Source organism: Chenopodium album, chromosome 15 (genome assembly GCF_948465745.1).
Source record: "Chenopodium album chromosome 15, dcCheAlbu1.1, whole genome shotgun sequence".
NCBI classification, from domain to species: Eukaryota; Viridiplantae; Streptophyta; class Magnoliopsida; order Caryophyllales; family Amaranthaceae; genus Chenopodium; species Chenopodium album.
The window spans coordinates 53050063-53066984 of NC_137848.1; the positions used below are offsets into that span (position 1 = coordinate 53050063).

At 35.6% G+C, this 16922-nt stretch overlaps 2 protein-coding genes across 3 annotated transcripts; one reads left to right on the top strand and one right to left on the bottom strand.

Annotated features, from left to right (window-relative positions):
• Window positions 1-1919: 1919 nt before the first annotated feature.
• Window positions 1920-7656, bottom strand: LOC145583393 (ruBisCO large subunit-binding protein subunit beta, chloroplastic-like). Of its 2 annotated transcripts, none has more exons than XM_081640636.1 (15): window positions 7515-7656; window positions 6563-6823; window positions 6330-6455; window positions 6038-6175; window positions 5844-5939; window positions 5515-5757; window positions 5170-5404; window positions 4873-5042; window positions 4721-4798; window positions 4532-4603; window positions 4325-4429; window positions 3062-3154; window positions 2542-2634; window positions 2257-2383; window positions 1920-2136 (listed from the first exon to the last, which is right to left on the bottom strand). In XM_081640636.1, exons 2-15 carry the CDS (start codon window positions 6797-6799, stop codon window positions 2123-2125), a joined length of 1827 nt encoding a protein of 608 aa, XP_081496762.1. In that variant the 5' UTR covers window positions 6800-6823; window positions 7515-7656; the 3' UTR covers window positions 1920-2122. The 2 variants fall into 2 exon arrangements, with proteins under 2 accessions (XP_081496762.1, XP_081496763.1); XM_081640637.1 differs by having other exon boundaries at window positions 6563-6822; window positions 7509-7656.
• Window positions 7657-9580: 1924 nt separating this feature from the next.
• Window positions 9581-15766, top strand: LOC145583395 (protein GAMETE CELL DEFECTIVE 1, mitochondrial-like). Its single transcript, XM_081640638.1, has 3 exons — window positions 9581-10504; window positions 14008-14197; window positions 15385-15766. Exons 1-3 carry the CDS (start codon window positions 9783-9785, stop codon window positions 15601-15603), a joined length of 1131 nt encoding a protein of 376 aa, XP_081496764.1. The 5' UTR covers window positions 9581-9782; the 3' UTR covers window positions 15604-15766.
• The last annotated feature ends 1156 nt before the right edge of the window (window positions 15767-16922 follow it).

The window sequence follows — 16922 nt, forward strand, 5'->3', positions numbered from 1 at the left end:
TTTCTTGACTCGTAATCTGAAGTGATCCTATTCGAGATGACTCGTGACCCGACCCTATATAACAGGTCTACATAGTAATAAAATTCTATTAGATTGTGAAATATATTATTTAACTGATTATTAAATATTATAAACGTATGTTTTACGCATTGAAGTACTTCATTCGCTCCAAAAAAATGTTATGATATAAAAAACAAATTTATATGATAATTTCTTAAAATAATTATCTAATAATTTTTTTTGTATAAAATTATAAATCAATTTGTACATTTGAAATATTGGTATTTTATAAATAAATTTTTTTTTTTTTTTAAAAAAAAAAAAAAAAAAAAAAAAAAAAAAAAAAAAACAAAACTCTAAACTAACAATTTTATCCAAATAGAATTCTAAACTAACTTTTTTTTATCTTATGTCTATTTAAATCTATCCAACGTGGCGCGACACTTTGCGAAAGTTAGAATTCCAAATGTCGTTACCTCGTGACCTGGCTAAAAGTTTAGCTTTATATATTAGTTATATGATTAATCAAATCAAAATCATTATGTGAATAGTGAAAAAAGTTAAACTGTAACACTCATTAAAATACAAAGTGGTATAAATTATCATTAATCAATATAGAGTAAGAGATACATAATTATATAGAATTTTGTTAGATTTTTTCATTGTATATTTTATTAATTAATATCACATTTTTATGATTTTCAAATGTAAGAAAATGAAGATAAATATACTCCGTACATTTTAAGACGGATCTTGGATACAGTAAGGGAAAAAAAAAGGGACAAAGGGATCCTTATTAGAGTTCATGATTAAGTGAGCTCGTGTAAATATAGGGTGTTAAACATATGAATTTGTTGCACTTTATCTTCCATTAAATAATATTTGCTTTTATATCAATAATTGCAATAACTAATTTGAAATTAGCCCTTAATTATGTCTAATGTTAAGAAAATTAATACTAATTTTTTCTTAAAATATCATTATGAAATAATCTTGACTTTTTCCCAAAATTAATACAAGGTATCATAGCACAAATCTGAAAATTTTAACAATAAAATAAAAAAGATCTAAAATGTAAATCGAATTTTGATGTATGTAAGTTTAGACGTGCTAACTATGGTGCAATTGGATTTGTCAGTCCCCTAAAATTTTTCGAAGTGATTTTATTTATGTGCACTCAAAAAGAAAAATCTTGGACGTTACAAATTGTTCAGAATAAGAATTTTACAAGAGGAAAAAGAGCGAGAGAAGATGGTTTTGTGTGTAAAATCACACTTACAAAAGTCATTTATAAAATAGCATATAACGTAATTAACTGATAAGATTAAGGGTCAATCATAATGGGGCGAGAATCAAATAGCAATTACAAGCATTGCAAAATTAAACCTTCAAAGACAGTTTTGGTAAAATGTTCATGATTGTTGTAAAAGAAAAAAACCGGAGAGAAGGGGATATAAAATTTGTAAAATTTAACCCATATCTTGACAATGGAGCAAAAAAATAGGGACGGAGGAAATAGCATGCATCATCAAGAATCAATAAATCACAACCATCTTTTTGTGAGACAATGGGCTGACAAGACCAAATATTACCAAGTTCCTCGCCATCTCTGGCGATTAATCAACAATTCAAAGTGCTTTTCTTGCGTATTCTTGATAAACCAGTCATAAAGTGCGTGTGACCTCGACCAGATAATCTATTAAGACATTCAGTGAACAGTAAAACACAAAATAATCTGCATACTCTAAATACTCCACACGAGAAACATAAAGTACAAATACGATCCATCCCCAAAGCTCCCCATGTGTGGGACACCGGCCAGCACGATGACCGTTTGTGAAAAGATTGCAGCATACATTCAACAATTATGCAGCAACACACGCACAGTTGCATCTCTATAAAATTGAGGAAAAGCACAATGACCAAAAACATTTATTTTACTCCATTGAATTAAGTTCCCGCAAGTTTACAACTAAACAGCAAATTCATGTAACCAGTCCTCGCCAAAAAACTACCACCTTGCAGCATAATTTCCTCTAAACAATCAATTGATTTACAAAACTGACACCCTAGCTTCATCAAACATCTCTCTTAGTCTCCTTGAAACTACTCAAAGCTGTGTTTAGTAACCGAATCCTGCAACAACAAAAAAAACACATCATTATATAATACACATTGTTTCCTGCAGTGGTCATCATCATTACAAATTACTTGCGAAACAGATGATGATGCTTCGAAGCAATGAATAGTACTTACCTGAATTATCCATCGGACTTCCAACAGACACTGGTGGCTCAGGTTCCTTGACATCAACAACTACACAATCTGACATCAAAAATGTTTTTGCTACTGAAGATGCATGCTCCAAACAGCATCTCACAACCTGATTAAGTAAATTAGAGGCATTTAACATCACAGCATAACTTACACGATTCAGTAAAAACCCGAAAGTCACCCAGGAAGATTTATTCAATCACATGTCAAATCACACAGACCCAACATCTCTCACACCCATTTCCCAATAATACTCATCCACCTTACCTTAGTTGGATCAATGATTCCTGCAGACATCAAGTCCTCGTACTGTCCAGTGGCAGCATTATATCCATATCTTGTGTCGTCACTTGACAGCACCTACACCCATAGAACGAGAAATCCATAAGAGAGCAATATCTCATATAATTAAAACTTCTGTCCAAAAAGGGAATGTGGCTATTTTGCAGGATGGCGCACATAGCTAGCTAGCAATAGCACATCATTTTTAGCATTATTTATTAAAAAATCATCTCTTACACCAAGTGTTATTGTAAATATTATTTGCCCATTGATCTTTGGGAGTGAGTCCTATTACACCTTTTATTGCACTTTGAAGTTGGTGTGAAAAAACATGAAACTTGAATACGTATTCAGAAAGTCCAGCTGCACAGCATATTAGGTGATCTCAATTCTCAAACATGGCCGTGCACATCAGTTTTTCAAGTTATTTTTTTGAAATTACATTCAGCCTGTAATACAGCTTTTCTCACACAATTGGCAGAAGAATTATAAATGAATTACATACCTTTTCACTGACTACACTTCCATTTACACCAGCATTTTTAGCAATCAGCTTCAAGGGATAGCTTAATGCTCTTTTAACAATATCTGCCCCAACCTGCAAAGAAAAGTCCAGTGATTAAAATTTAAGAGAACCAGGAACAGCTATATTACAATGATGGAAAGGGAAGTGGATAAAGAGAAATTGGTGTCATTTTACCAACAAAGTACGAAATCACACTACGAATCAGGCAAATTTGAAGTTCCAAAAGCTATTACCATAACAAGCAAAAAGCCTAAAACTAAAACTTTTAAAAAAAACAGCAGAAGAATGTCATACAACTCGATTTTGACAATAACAACATGCATCAATTAAGCAAGCACACGGCAGCCCATAATAAGTTATCATGGCAACATAAAAGAATTAAGTGATGTTACATTGTCTAAATTTACAATAGAAAACCATCTCTAGGTGTCTAATTAATATTTATAGCCACAAAAGGCCTGTGTTTAGGACAATACCATGGACATTCATTTATTAATCCTTTCTTGCTCTTCCACAAATAATGTGATATTAGGATGAATCTTATTACGGCTACGCCCACTAATTATGATGTCTGACCAGAACCAACACGACCAAACGCACTAATTAATACGGATTATAAAATCAAGCACTTTTTCTCTGAATAACCCAACTAAACTTGGCCAATGTCACAGCAAAATAACAAACAAAAAAAACTTATTCTGATAAACTTAGCCTTGATGATGAGAGCGGATGCCACAAGCAAAAGAGTTTTCCATAAGCAGTTCTGTGTCTTGTGATGAAAATTATACACACCCTAATATATACTCTCTCCGTCCCTTATTGATAGTCCCTTATGGCAATATTTAGTCCCAAAATGATAGTCTCATTTGCTTTTTTCAAGTAACACTAATATCAATTTTTTACCAAAATTCCCTCCAATTTGCAACAATATTTGTGCAAATTTAACTTTCACATGTAAATTTTGCTTTTCCATGAACTTTTATTACTTTCTCTCTCTACTTTTTTGCATACCCAATGTAAATTTACTTTTTCAATGTACTTTTATTACTTTTATTTGTGTTCATTAATTCCCGTGAAAATTGTCCATAAGGGACTATCAATAACGGACGGAGGGAGTATTTACAAAGAAAAAGAGTTTTCCCTCAGCAGCACTGCATCTGGTGATGAAAATTATAAACACCCTATAATATACTTAGAAAAATAAATAAAAATTCCTGTTAAAGGAAATTAAATTGACCAAACCTTTTCCTCAACATTTTGAAGTTGACCCTTAATAGCATCCACTTTAGATGAAAGACGAAGTAGAGTGCATCCACCTCCAACAACAATGCCTTCTTCAACCGCCGCCTAAATTGCAAGTAAAATTTAATATGTTATGTACTGCTAAATGGTACAGTATTCCATCTAAGCAAAAAATATCAGTCTCCTCTTCGAAAATTTATCCAATACCTTTGTTGCATTAAGGGCGTCTTCAACTCTCAGCTTCTTTTCTTTCAACTCTGTTTCAGTTTGTGCTCCAACCTACCAAGAAATCGTAACATTTTGTGAGCAAATGAAACCATTACATTAACTATTCCGGAGATTTTGTATACAGCCCACTGTATAGGGTTTGATGCTGAGAGCAGGAAGGTAGCACACCTGAATAACAGCCACTCCACCAGAAAGTTTTGCAATTCTCTCCGTAAGCTTTTCCTTCTCATATTCTTGCTCAGCAACCTGCAACAAGAATTTGTATAAGAATGCAAAATCAACCGAATCTAGCAATGTTATAATCTGGAAAACAACTTCACCTCAATTTGATTCTTTATTTGTCCAACCCGTTTTGTCACAGCTTCTTGAGTGCTTCCATCACCCACAATTGTGGATGAATCCTTTGTTAGAACTATTTTGGCAGCATGACCTAAAACCTCCTTGTCAGCTTTGTCAAGTGTGAGACCAACTTCATCTCGAATAACGGTTGCTGCAACCATTCACAAAAATTGAGATAGCTGAGTGCAAGATAAGCAGTGAAGGAAAACAGGTGATCAAAACAAAAAAGTCATAGGCAGTATAATGTAAGGCAGCAAGGGTTTAATGTAATCATTTACCTCCTGTAAGAATGGCAATGTCATCAAGATACTGACTTTTACGTTCACCAAATCCAGGAGCCTTGAGTGCTGCAATTTTCAAAGAACCTCTCAACCGATTCACAACAAGGGTAGCCAAAGCTTCCTGTTCAATATCCTCGGCTATTATTAGTACCGGGTAACTTCCCCTAATGGCATCTTCCAAGATGTTAACCAAATCCCTTGCGTTTGTAATCTTTTTGTCAACTAGAAGCACCTGTAACAACAATTTCACAAAAAATGTTAAATGCAATACCACAATATGTGACAACATAAGACAACCCTACTAATAATGTTCAACAGAGTAGTTTTGAATGTATTGCAAACCTTGCAGTTCTCATACTCCACTGTCATTTTCTCAGCATCAGTAACAAAATAAGGTGAAATATAACCCCGATCAAATTGCATTCCTTCAACAACATAGAGACTGTTCTCGGCACTTTTTCCTTCTTCAAGAGTCACAACACCTTTCCTACCAACTCTGCTCATTGCTTCAGCAATCATATTTCCTACTTCATGGTTGTTGCCAGCACTGACAGCAGCTACATCAGCTAGTTCACTGTCTTCAACCTGCAAAAGACCAATTATGGTTACTGGCGACTGCATATTCGTAAAAGTACACATATTAATTAAGTGTATATTCCCTGTAATATTACCTCTTTTGACATCAACTTAAGCTCAGCTACTAGTGCTTTTGTAGTCTTCTCAATACCTCGGGTGATCAGAACAGGATTTGCACCTGCTGCAACTACCTAAACAAACCAAAAAAAAAAAAAACTCCACAAAATTATTTATCAAACAAACAGTCATGGAATCAAGTGGAAATTATACAGCATCTTCACTAACAAACCTTGACCCCTTCTGCAATCAGACCTTGTGCGAGGACAACAGAAGTAGTTGTCCCGTCTCCAGCCAAATCATTAGTCTTAGCAGCCGCCTGTCTCACTAATTTTGCCCCAATATTTTCAACTGGGTCCTCCAACTCAACCTTCAGGTTATAGAAAAACCACAACATATAAGTAACGGTTGACCAACAGTACAGAATATAAATAGATAAGATCACAGGATTGCATGGTTTTATCAATAATCAACCCAACTCTATCATGAAACAAGATTTACATGAGGGGTTAAAAAACTTATACCTCCTTAGCAACAGTAACACCATCGTTGACAATCTTTGGGGAACCATATTTGCTCTCTAGAACAACGTTCCGGCCCTTAGGACCCAAAGTAACCCCCACTAAATCAGCAAGCTTGTTCACCCCACTCTGGACAACAAATTTAGTAAATTTAGCAACATAAACAAGAAAGTTAAAAAAAAGTAAACCTAAGAATATTGATTGAATAACTATTCTTAGGCCTAGCCTAAACTCACTTGCAGCCTCTTGATAGCAGACCCATCTTTGTTAAAATACAACTCTTTGGCCATCGCGTTGATCTTTACTGAACGTGAATTCCGCAGAACAGCATTAGATCGTCTCCCTAAATTAATAGAAGAAGATATGGACGCTAATGAGGATAGTTTGTCTGCGGAGGTCAAAGGTTTCTTATCCATAACACGGGCGGCACCAGGGGCAGCCATTGCAGACATGCTCGTGAATGTTGATGCCATTTGTTTAGAAACCACGAGATTTCACTGCAAAAACGAATTAATTTACAAATCATCATAATATAACAAACCTATTCATTCATTAATATAGACAGCACCCTTTTTCCAAAAAGCATAATTTATCAAATTGTAACAATATACTTCCTCCATTTCATGATAATACGATAAATTTGACTTAGTAGCAAAACTTAGTAATCTCCAACCGTCAATTTCTATCTTAAGTTCTTTAAAAATCATGTAAAAATGAATACCCAAGTTCACATTTGTGACCCAATACGCAACAGCTTAACATTACAATGGTCAACTATCACCAAATGTAGCATATCCGTCGGGAATTAATAGTCACGTTGATAGTGTAATTCAAACGATTAATATGATAATTTAGCCCGCACCTTGAGAGCAATTGATACACAAGTATTAAAGAACATATACATATTCATAATAACATCTCAGTACAAACAATACTAATTACTCGTATATCTCAATATACGCAAATTAATGAGCTTAACAGCAAACAAAACTTACATCTCATAAACAAATTAATGAAAATAAAGCTCAATAATTAATAAATAACATTAGGGTTTTGCATAAACGCAAAATTCAAGAAAAATTCAAAAATCAATTAACAGAAATTGCAGAGAATATATACAGAACGTAATTGTTGAAGATTGAAACGATGAAATCGAAGTAAGATAGGAGAGAGAAAATGTTAACTTACGAAGATGGAGAAATGGATAAGAGGAGCTTTGAAATGGAGAGTGAATACTGAAGCAGAGAGAAGAGGGGAGTGAGTGAAGAGGTAAGGTTTTAGCGAAAACCGGAAACTGAGAGAAATTAGGTTTAAATCGAGGGAAAACCGGTATTTCTTTAGCCTCTTGAACCTTCTTCCTAATTATGGACCGTTGGATTTATTATCTCTTGTTGTGTTTAGAACTCTCTAGAATTTTTGGTTTCGTTTGTTGGCCTACTTGACATTTTGGCACCACCATGGCTCCCTACTTCCCCTAGTAATTTGATTGTATTTGGGCTTGGTCATCACGCACTTGGGTATACAATCATCTGCTCGACTTAAACGCAAGTGATGAGTCTATCACGAAATACGCCAAATAAACTCTTTAAATCGTATTTGTAATAAGTAGGTTCTCGCTTTTAATGGTCAATTTCTTACTGCTCTTCAACGGTATGTTTGACATCTCGATATGATTTTAGTTTTATTATAGTTAATTTTATGTTACTCGATTAATAGTTGGTGCGCTAAATATCTCGCAACTGGAGTTGTGCAAGATGACACCTATTAGTGTTGAGTTCTCGCATAATGGACAATTGAAGTTAAGTTCAAATAATGAATTAAGTGGTGGTGCCTCCCAAACAACCATAATATAGTTGGACAAAGGTAGATTTGGGCATGGTGCAAATCGACATGAGGATAGCTCGTCTTGGGAAAGAGGCATACAAATGGGTTATGGATTCTGCATGTACATCGATCATTTTCAAAATTTGATACAAGATTAGCACAAGCACGACATGTTAGCGTGCTTGATTATGACCAATTTATCAAAAAAATAATAATTAAATAATTATGGGGCTCGTTGGCATATTGTGTTGGGTGGATCATGCATGTGCTTCATTTATAAAAGTTGGCACAAATCGGACACTTGCTCGACCAATGAGCTTACATAACCTACCCTCGTGCAACTTTGACAACTTTATATGGAATTGGTTGAGAATTTTTAGTTTGTAAATACTCCAACTCAATGAATGAAGGAGATTTAGTATAAGTATTGTAATACAAAGTACTACTTATTGTATGCAAATAATATCTTATAAAATACATAGTTTTATATATATGGTTTGTTTTCATTACATAAATCAATTTCTTTTATCAAATATTGTAGATGGAAAAAAAAAAAAACTTTCTCATGCTGAAAATAAGGTTTCTAAAGATTAATGTCACTTAAAGGAAAAAAAAACACAGTTTATGAGAAAATACAAGTTAATATTAGATATCAACAAAACTTGTTAATATATAGGTGTTGTGATCTTTTCAACTATGTTAGTGGCAAAATTGGGCAAACCCTTGTGGCTGCCTTCAATGGAGAATGAAAAGTTCATCTTTAGTGATGAAACAATGAAAGATCATCTATAATGGTATAATGGTGGAAACAATGGAGGAGTTTAACACCTACCCTCTAGGGTTAATTATACCCTAAATTACTCCTTTTTACTCAAAGTTGTCGTTTAATTTGGCGGCAAAGCCGCCAGTAGTGTTTGAGGTTCGTCGTCGGTAGTGTTTGATCAGAGTGACGTGCATTCCTTTAATGTTATGGAAAAGTGGATTTCACTTTGGGGGCATTGTTTCTCTCTCCTCCTCCCAGATTTACCCACAAATGGGCACAACAGAGTCCACCTCAACTTTCCAATATTTTTTCAATACTTTTTCAAAAGTCTTGCCTGTTATTTACAACACTGCCATGATATTAACAATGTTTGTTGATATTTGATATTAATGAAATCGACTCATTATTTCATTGAGTACTCTTGAGCCTTGAGTATTGCAAAATTCACATGGTACCCTAGTGGTTTCAAAAATTAACCGGGTATCCTTGAGGTACGTAGTTAATGTTTGTAGTCTAGTTTTAAACATTTAAAATTTTCGAGACCGAACCTAATGGGTCCTTATCGGTAAGACCATCAACACTAATTGGTCACGGGTTTGAAGCCGGGCATGGGTATTCCTCTCAAACTTACCACCCATTGTGAAAACCGAATCTTGTTCTAGGGTTTAGGATTTTAGCTGTTTCTGCTCTCAATTCATCGACTTTCCCTCTCTTTCTTCCTCAACATTCACTGATCATCAATGGCGAAAACCCCATCTCCCATTTCAATGTGATGCTGTTTCAAACTTAGCTGTTTCATTCAATCAAGAGCATTTTAGGTTTTTATTTTTTCCATTTCTCTCTATAGTCGTCGATTTCGTTGATAAAAGATGCAATTTCTGAGTCGAATCGTATCGCGCAATTCACCATCATGTTACTACAGTAGTGCGAGTATATTATCAAAGCATTTGTCAGAAATCCCCAATTTCAAGCTGTTTACAAATTCTAGAGGTTTCTCGAATGAATCCGAAAATGGCGGTGGAAATCTTCCATGGGGTGACAGCAAAGTAGGCAGTGATAATTTTCAGTGGGATGAATCGGCTTCTTCATGGTCTACTGGGTTAACCAAAGATCACTTTGATGGGGAAGCAGTGGGTCATCAAGTTAGTCACCATGTACCTTCTGGTGGTGGGATTGGTTCGGTATCGGAGCCTCGATCGAATTCTCGTTCATCGGGTGATTCGTCGGATAGATTGTTAAGGAAGCAATTGGCAGAGCTGCAGTGTGAGGCGCGGCGAGAAGCGAGGAGAGAATTGGATGCTGAGGATGAGTGGGATGAAAAGATGGAAGAGACTAGTGTGGTATTGAAGCAGATTACTGAGCCTGGTGCTAGAGGTTCTTACTTGAAGGATTCCGAAAAAGCCGAAATGTATCGGTTGCATAAGGGAGACCCTGAGGTTTATAATGTGGAACGCTTGGCTAAGGATTTTAGGATTATGAGGCAAAGGGTGGTTGCCATTCTTTGGCTTAAGGAGCTTGAGGAAGAAGAGGAGAAAAAGCTTGGTGAACCTTTGGATGATTCTGTTGAGCTTTTGCTTGATGCTTTTCCCGAGTAAGTTCATTTCTTGGTGCATTTTTATGTGTTGATTACTAAGTTTGATTATTATGAACCATATTATGAAGTGAGCATAGAAATTTAGTGACAATGTATGTGGAATTTTGTTATGTATCAATAGGTGCTTGGTTTTGTTTCTTTTAGGTGTAATGAAGATGATATGGGTTTATGGCCGATCAGTGCTTGTATTTTTGAATTGTTCTACCTGTTGAGTGCTTGAATGACTTAATTTGGCATTTTCTCATTGTAGGTTTGTGGTTGAAGTTGATGTTTAAGTTCTTATGTTTAAAGAGCAAGATGTCAAATTCTAGTTGGGTTCTTATGCAACTGGTAGTAGTGTGTTTGATGATGTACCCTTGCTGATCGCAGCACGTTAGAAGTATGATATGAATAATTTGTTTGTATTGATTTCTTCGATGTCTGTAGTTGAAACTAGTATAATCCCAATATGCTTAAAATACTGCACTCCTCTATATTTTCCCCACTTAGCAGGTCAAAAGATCTGTGACAGATTCTGTGTCTATAGGTAGGATTCCTATTGGCTGTTACCTTTCTCGTGCTCAGCTTTTCCCCTTGCATAAAGTAATTTTATTAGCTTGCTTTTGTGTAGATTTTTATTCGCCATTTCATTCAGTTTACATTCGGATAATTTAGTTATTACTCTATATGTGGGGCACTGTTGTTCACCTGCTTATGCTACTTACTGAAGCCCGAGCAGGTTATAAGTACTTTGTTGGGACCTCAACTTTTGTCTGAGGCAAATTTTTAATGTGTGCATTCCAAACCCTTTCAGTACGTTCTCTCTTGCCACATTCAGTTAAACTTCTCTGTATCTTTCCTCTGTTCTATTCTTTTCTCAGTTGAGAATACAATATTAAGTTGTTCCTCCCATGGCACATGTATCTATGTAGTGGAAGTTAGCTGTTGAATGATCTTTAGAGATGAAAAGACACATACCACATTGTCGGAACAATATGAGCTGTGTATTTAGGAGAGTAATTTTAGTTTTAGGGTCAAATTGTTGAAATTCTAGTATGATATCCTATTCTAGTTTTTTGAAATTTGTGCTGAGTTGCAGTTACTTGGTTTAGAGAGCAATCTAGTATTATTAAGCTTTTTCATGGGTTACCCTTTGTAATTTGGCGTAATAGATAAGTTGCTCTTAGGTCATGGTTTTATGCATGATATACTCTTATTGTTTGGAATTGTGTGCAATGCATACAAAATTGAGTATCTGTATTGTCAGGTTACTGATATCAGTGACGTGTCTGCTGTATGGTTATTTGACCCCTTGATGAATGATGACTAATGTTGACTCATCCCCCCCCCCCCCCCCCCCCCCCCCCCACACCTCTCTCTTCTTTCGCCATTTTTTATATTACCACCTCTCTGTTACCCACAATATGACTAATATTGCCTTCAAGTTAATTTGAGAGCTTGTCATTCCTTGTTTGCAGACAAGATCATTCAATATTCTTCAATTTGAAGGTATTATGAACTGTATGTTGTATCTCTTGTTGTTGGGCTTAGTGAAGTAGCATACCATTAAGATCAAGATTAAGGATTTATTGCCCCCATTTGTCAATCATTGACAGCCTTTTGATGTCTTTCTATACACTCCATATCTTTCCTCCCCATAGGAAAAACTAAATACTTCATATTCTTGGAATAAAACAAATGGAGCTCGTAATATACTTATTAAACTCTTATGCCACATGGTCCTTGCCATGTAAATAAAGCACAGTGCAATGTGGTTGATTCTTTCATATCTGAACTTATATCTGAAATCCCAACTACACTCTTTATCCCTCTTATATACACAAAATAGGATGATAGTATATATTTTGGAGCAGGTATTTACCTTGTAATGAAATCTCAGGACATGAAACCTTCTTCTAGGCAGGGAGAAGGACAGAGCCGCAGAGTGAGAGAGGACAGGAGGTGTAATAAACTTTTTCCGCATCTGTTAAAATCAGAACTGTCAGAAATTGACAAGTTAAGAAGATTCAAAACCTAAGTACAATCCCAAAGTACAGATGTACTTTGTACTCATAGTTGCTTCCAAAGGAAGTCTTTTAAATATTATGGTATTACCAAATTTACCCTGTCATGAGCAAAAGCGTTTTTAGAGGTATTGGAGCTAATAGCCTATTTTGAGGCTTTTGAGCTATTCTTGTGGCCATATGAGTGGGTAATCTGGTGTACAAGGTTATCTTAGATGCAAAGGGAGAGAGTCAATCAAGAACTGATGGCAATAGAAAGCCCAATAAGTGGTTCTACACAGTCTAACTTGGACTTTGTGGTCAAACGAGTGGGTTATAGATGTAGCAAAGCTATGAAGATTTTTTTAAAAGTGAATTACTTTAATCTAAAGGTGTAGATTTACTCTTAGAATAGATTGGGAAACTAACAGCATCAACAGAAGCTGGAATCATGCTTCCCAGGTTTTTGAGCTTATAGTTGCAAAAGTCTTATTCTCAGGATTTGAGTATTTTTTTTGGGATCGATGACAATGTTTCAAAGGAAGATGAGAGCTTGCTAGACCTTACTGAACCTGTCTACCATGCTGGTATTTCTTTCTCGGATGAATTGGTGATTATTCATCATAGATTTTGGAAGTAAAGCTAGTCAATGATAAAGAAATAAATAGTCATTGTCAGAACTCATAACTTGCTTTAGGAAGAAAATATTGTAACTAAGAGATGAGGACTTGAAATTGGGAATCAAATAGAAGCTTCTGATCTTTGGAAATACTTGTTTTGTGCTTTTTCACCCGTGTGTAGACCTCTTTGTCCTTGCTATGTATTCCTTATTCTCTCTCTCTCTCTCTCTCTCTCTCTCTCTCTCTCTCTCTCTCTCTCTCTCTCTCTCGTCTCTCTCACGTGTGTGTTGTGAGTGAATGCGTCAGACAGTTTATTTTACCGAACTTAAGATCATTATAATTATCTTTCAAGTAACTGGAAGACAGAAAGTGTAATTTGGTCAAGTGTATTGTAGTTTGGATTTTGGGGTTTCCAGGTATTTCATTAGGAAGAAGTGTTTAATCTCTTTCCTTGTTTGCTTGAATGCCTTGTGCTGTTTTTTATTCTTCTTGGCTTGGTTTGTTTGTATAATTGTATGTAGACTTTGCCAGCCATATACCATTTTATTTCCTTTACGGCTTTACCTTTATAATTATATATTGTTTGTATTCAGGGTTGTATTACTTCCTCACAAATCGCAATTGCTTATTTTGTTATATTATGCTTTTAAAAATAATAAAACACTGCTTGTAAACTACACTGCTGATTTTTAAACTCAAATTTGACCAATTTGGCTGTGCTGTGTGCCTGTATCTGAAGCTTTTGAGATTTCCTGCAACTAATCCATATTGTTGGGCCTATTAAACTGTGAGGAATGTACGCTTTTTTTGTAGTTTAATGCTTCGATAAATATTGTATCAATAAATACAAGTTTGAAACTTTATCCTTGAATTTACCCTGTTGGTTTCTTTCTTGCAGATTCTTCGTTTCCCATGATAGAGAGTTTCATGTAGCCTCACTTCCATACAAACCTGATTTTAAGGTCATGCCTGAGGGTTGGGATGGCACCACTAGAGATCCTGATGAAGTACACTATGAGATATCAAAGAAGGAAGATGATATATTGTATGAAGAATTCCTTCAGAAGTTTAACTTCAACAAAATGAAAGTAAGTGCCTGGAGTAACTCTCTCTCTCTTCGTTTCACCTCTTGGAGTCGCTTCAATATTGAGTCCTACACTATTTTTTTTTTTTTTTTTTTTTTTGTAAGAAGCCCCTTGCAGGTAGGGGGGGGGGGGGGAATTGGGGATCCCTCTAATCAATCAATCAATCAATCAATCAAAGCCTTAATCCCAAAAGTGGGGTCGGCTAACATGAACCAAATTTGATTATTCCGTGTAGTCATCAACATAAATCTTTCTCCTCCATCCCTTACGATCCAAAACTTCATCCTCACGTAAATCCATGCACTTCATATCCTTCCTCACTCCTTCCAACCAAGTCATCTTTGGTCTCCCTCTTCCTCGTTTAATCCCTCCATGGTCCCACTCTTCCACTCTTCGCACCGGTGCCCCCTCGGGTCTCCGTCTTACATGTCCAAACCAACGCAGACGATTTTCCCTTAATTTATCTACAATGCCCGCCACACCTACTTTCTTGCGAATAACCTCATTTCTGATTCTATCTCTTAAAGTGTTTCCACACATCCACCTTAACATGCGCATTTCCGTAACCTCTGATTCTATCCCTCTAACAAGGGGTGAAAATCGAACCCTCTCACAGAGGTGGAGGGAGGGTCTCCATTCTCCAACCACTAGATCAACCTTGATTCTCTACACTCTGCTATTGGGTTGCACTAAATACCCTTGGCTGTGGAAGTGTGAATCTATGATTACACTTGAATTATTTCTTTCAATACCATTTCTTTTTAACTGGATGGTTTTGACTTTTAGGCAGTGGGCTGAATATTAATTATAAAATAGAACATAAGATTAAATATTACAATAGCAAATACTACTTCACTGGCATACAAAGTTTGTGAGAACTTTAGTCCTTTTTTTCTAGGACAGTGGTACTCCTTGTCTGGTAAAGCTATTGCTCTAGTGTCTTGTTTCTTGAAGAAAAAGGAGGAGAAAATCTTGGGATATACTATATATATTTTTTCCATTCATGTGAGAGTGACTACGACTTCCGTTGTGTGTAAGGGCTGACAATTATCTGGCACATCCCAAAACAGAATGTTTGGCGACTAGATTTGGTTCTAATCTTAACTTGCTGTGCTGTGAATATGTTGCCAACAGTTGACTGTTTTTGTGCTTATAATGTTGTGTAATGCTATCTCCGCTTTTGTGAGCAGTTCAAGAATGAGGTTAAAGTGCACAAATATAGTAGGAGGCGCCCTTCAGATGGTTGGAGTTTTACAGTGGAGAAGTTAGGACCTCGGGGAAAGCGTGGTGGAAGTGGTGGATGGAAATTTGTGAGTCAACCAGATGGATCAACACGACCATTGAACGATATAGAGAAGATGTATGTCAAGAGGGAAACTCCTCGTCGCCGTCGGAAAATACTCCCGTAAGAAGCATATATTCATATCACAGCTACAGCTTAGGCAGCATTTTTTGTTTGGTTCTTTTGTACGATAGAGCTGTTATCTCTGCTCCAAATTTGTATGGTTGCAAGTCAGCACTTTTGTATCCCTGGATCTGGTTTTGGTTGACAATTCATATGATCGATGAAAACAGAGGATTTGTTGACATATCTCTAAGGGTGAATAATATGATCCACTCCGAATATTTGGTTAAAATCACTTGCTTTTCCCCCTCTACCAAATGCGTGGATCGTTTTGTCTAGTCCTGGAATTGTTTTATCTATCTCCGAACTAACATTGCAGCAGGTTTAATTCGAAAGTTTTGGCCAATGGAAGTTCCCCGTCTTCTTTACTAGTAGACGAGATGAATGTAAACGGGTTTCAAGTCTAGGTTTTTCGCGTATTTGGTATACTGTATTGACTTTGTTAAGCAATAAACCAGTCAATCTGCTAATTTGCTAGCAGGTGCTCCTCTTGTCACAACAGTTGGCAATTGTAAGATGTATTATACAATCTTTCCAAATAGGGTTGTTCATTGCAATTGTATTTGTATTTGCCAGAATTAAGAGATTTAAATATAATTGGAAGAGTTGAAATTTTGCGTTGACTTGACTTGTCAAAGTTTGTGGGAGGCGTATTACAGGTAATGAATTGTATTGTGGAGCATTATCGTACTTAAGAATGATACTTTTGTATCAAAGATAGTGTTAATTTTTTGGTCTTAGACGTGCGATTTTTTAGTGAATGGTCCAACTCCAATAACCCCATCATTCACATTCATGAATCATGGCTCATGTCATGCCAATACGGGAAGGAGTAGCTGGCTAAATTGGTCAGCATCGACACAAACCTTAATTACGTGTACAAGTAACATACTCTTTCGTTTTCAAAAAAAAAAAAAAAAAGTAACATACTCTTTCTATCTCTAATTATTTGACATACTTGACATTTTTTTTTTTTTTCTTTCTCTTTTGTTTAGCTTGAAGTAAAAAAAATGTACTTTGTAAATAAGATGGATGAGTACTAGGTTTATCACATTTATATTGTTATAATTATAGTATTAGCTAATAAGGTTAGGTATTTATATGGTAGGTTGTATATATGGTGAAAAGTTGTATGTAAGGTACTTATATTGTAGGTCGTGATTGGTGAAAGGCTGAAAAGTAAAGTTGATTTTTTTAGCCGATTTTTAACTAGATAATTGTATTAACTGATTTAACTACTTGATTATTTTAGCTGATTGTATAAAAGTGATTGATAAGTAACTAAATGTTTAAAGTTTGAGTATGCAAATGATTAATAAGGAA

Bases quoted from the DNA above. Each gene is read 5' to 3' on its own strand.
- LOC145583393 (XM_081640636.1), bottom strand. From the start codon at position 6,799: ATGGCATCAACATTCACGAGCATGTCTGCAATGGCTGCCCCTGGTGCC. The intron at 6,456-6,562 runs GTGAGTTTAGGC...TTTGTTGTCCAG, and splicing joins CTGCTATCAAGAGGCTGCAA to AGTGGGGTGAACAAGCTTGC. The intron at 2,384-2,541 runs GTAAGGTGGATG...TTACTTAATCAG, and splicing joins GAATCATTGATCCAACTAAG to GTTGTGAGATGCTGTTTGGA.
- LOC145583395 (XM_081640638.1), top strand. From the start codon at position 9,783: ATGCAATTTCTGAGTCGAATCGTATCGCGCAATTCACCATCATGTTAC. The intron at 10,505-14,007 runs GTAAGTTCATTT...TCTTTCTTGCAG, and splicing joins TTGCTTGATGCTTTTCCCGA to ATTCTTCGTTTCCCATGATA. The intron at 14,198-15,384 runs GTAAGTGCCTGG...TTTTGTGAGCAG, and splicing joins TTAACTTCAACAAAATGAAA to TTCAAGAATGAGGTTAAAGT.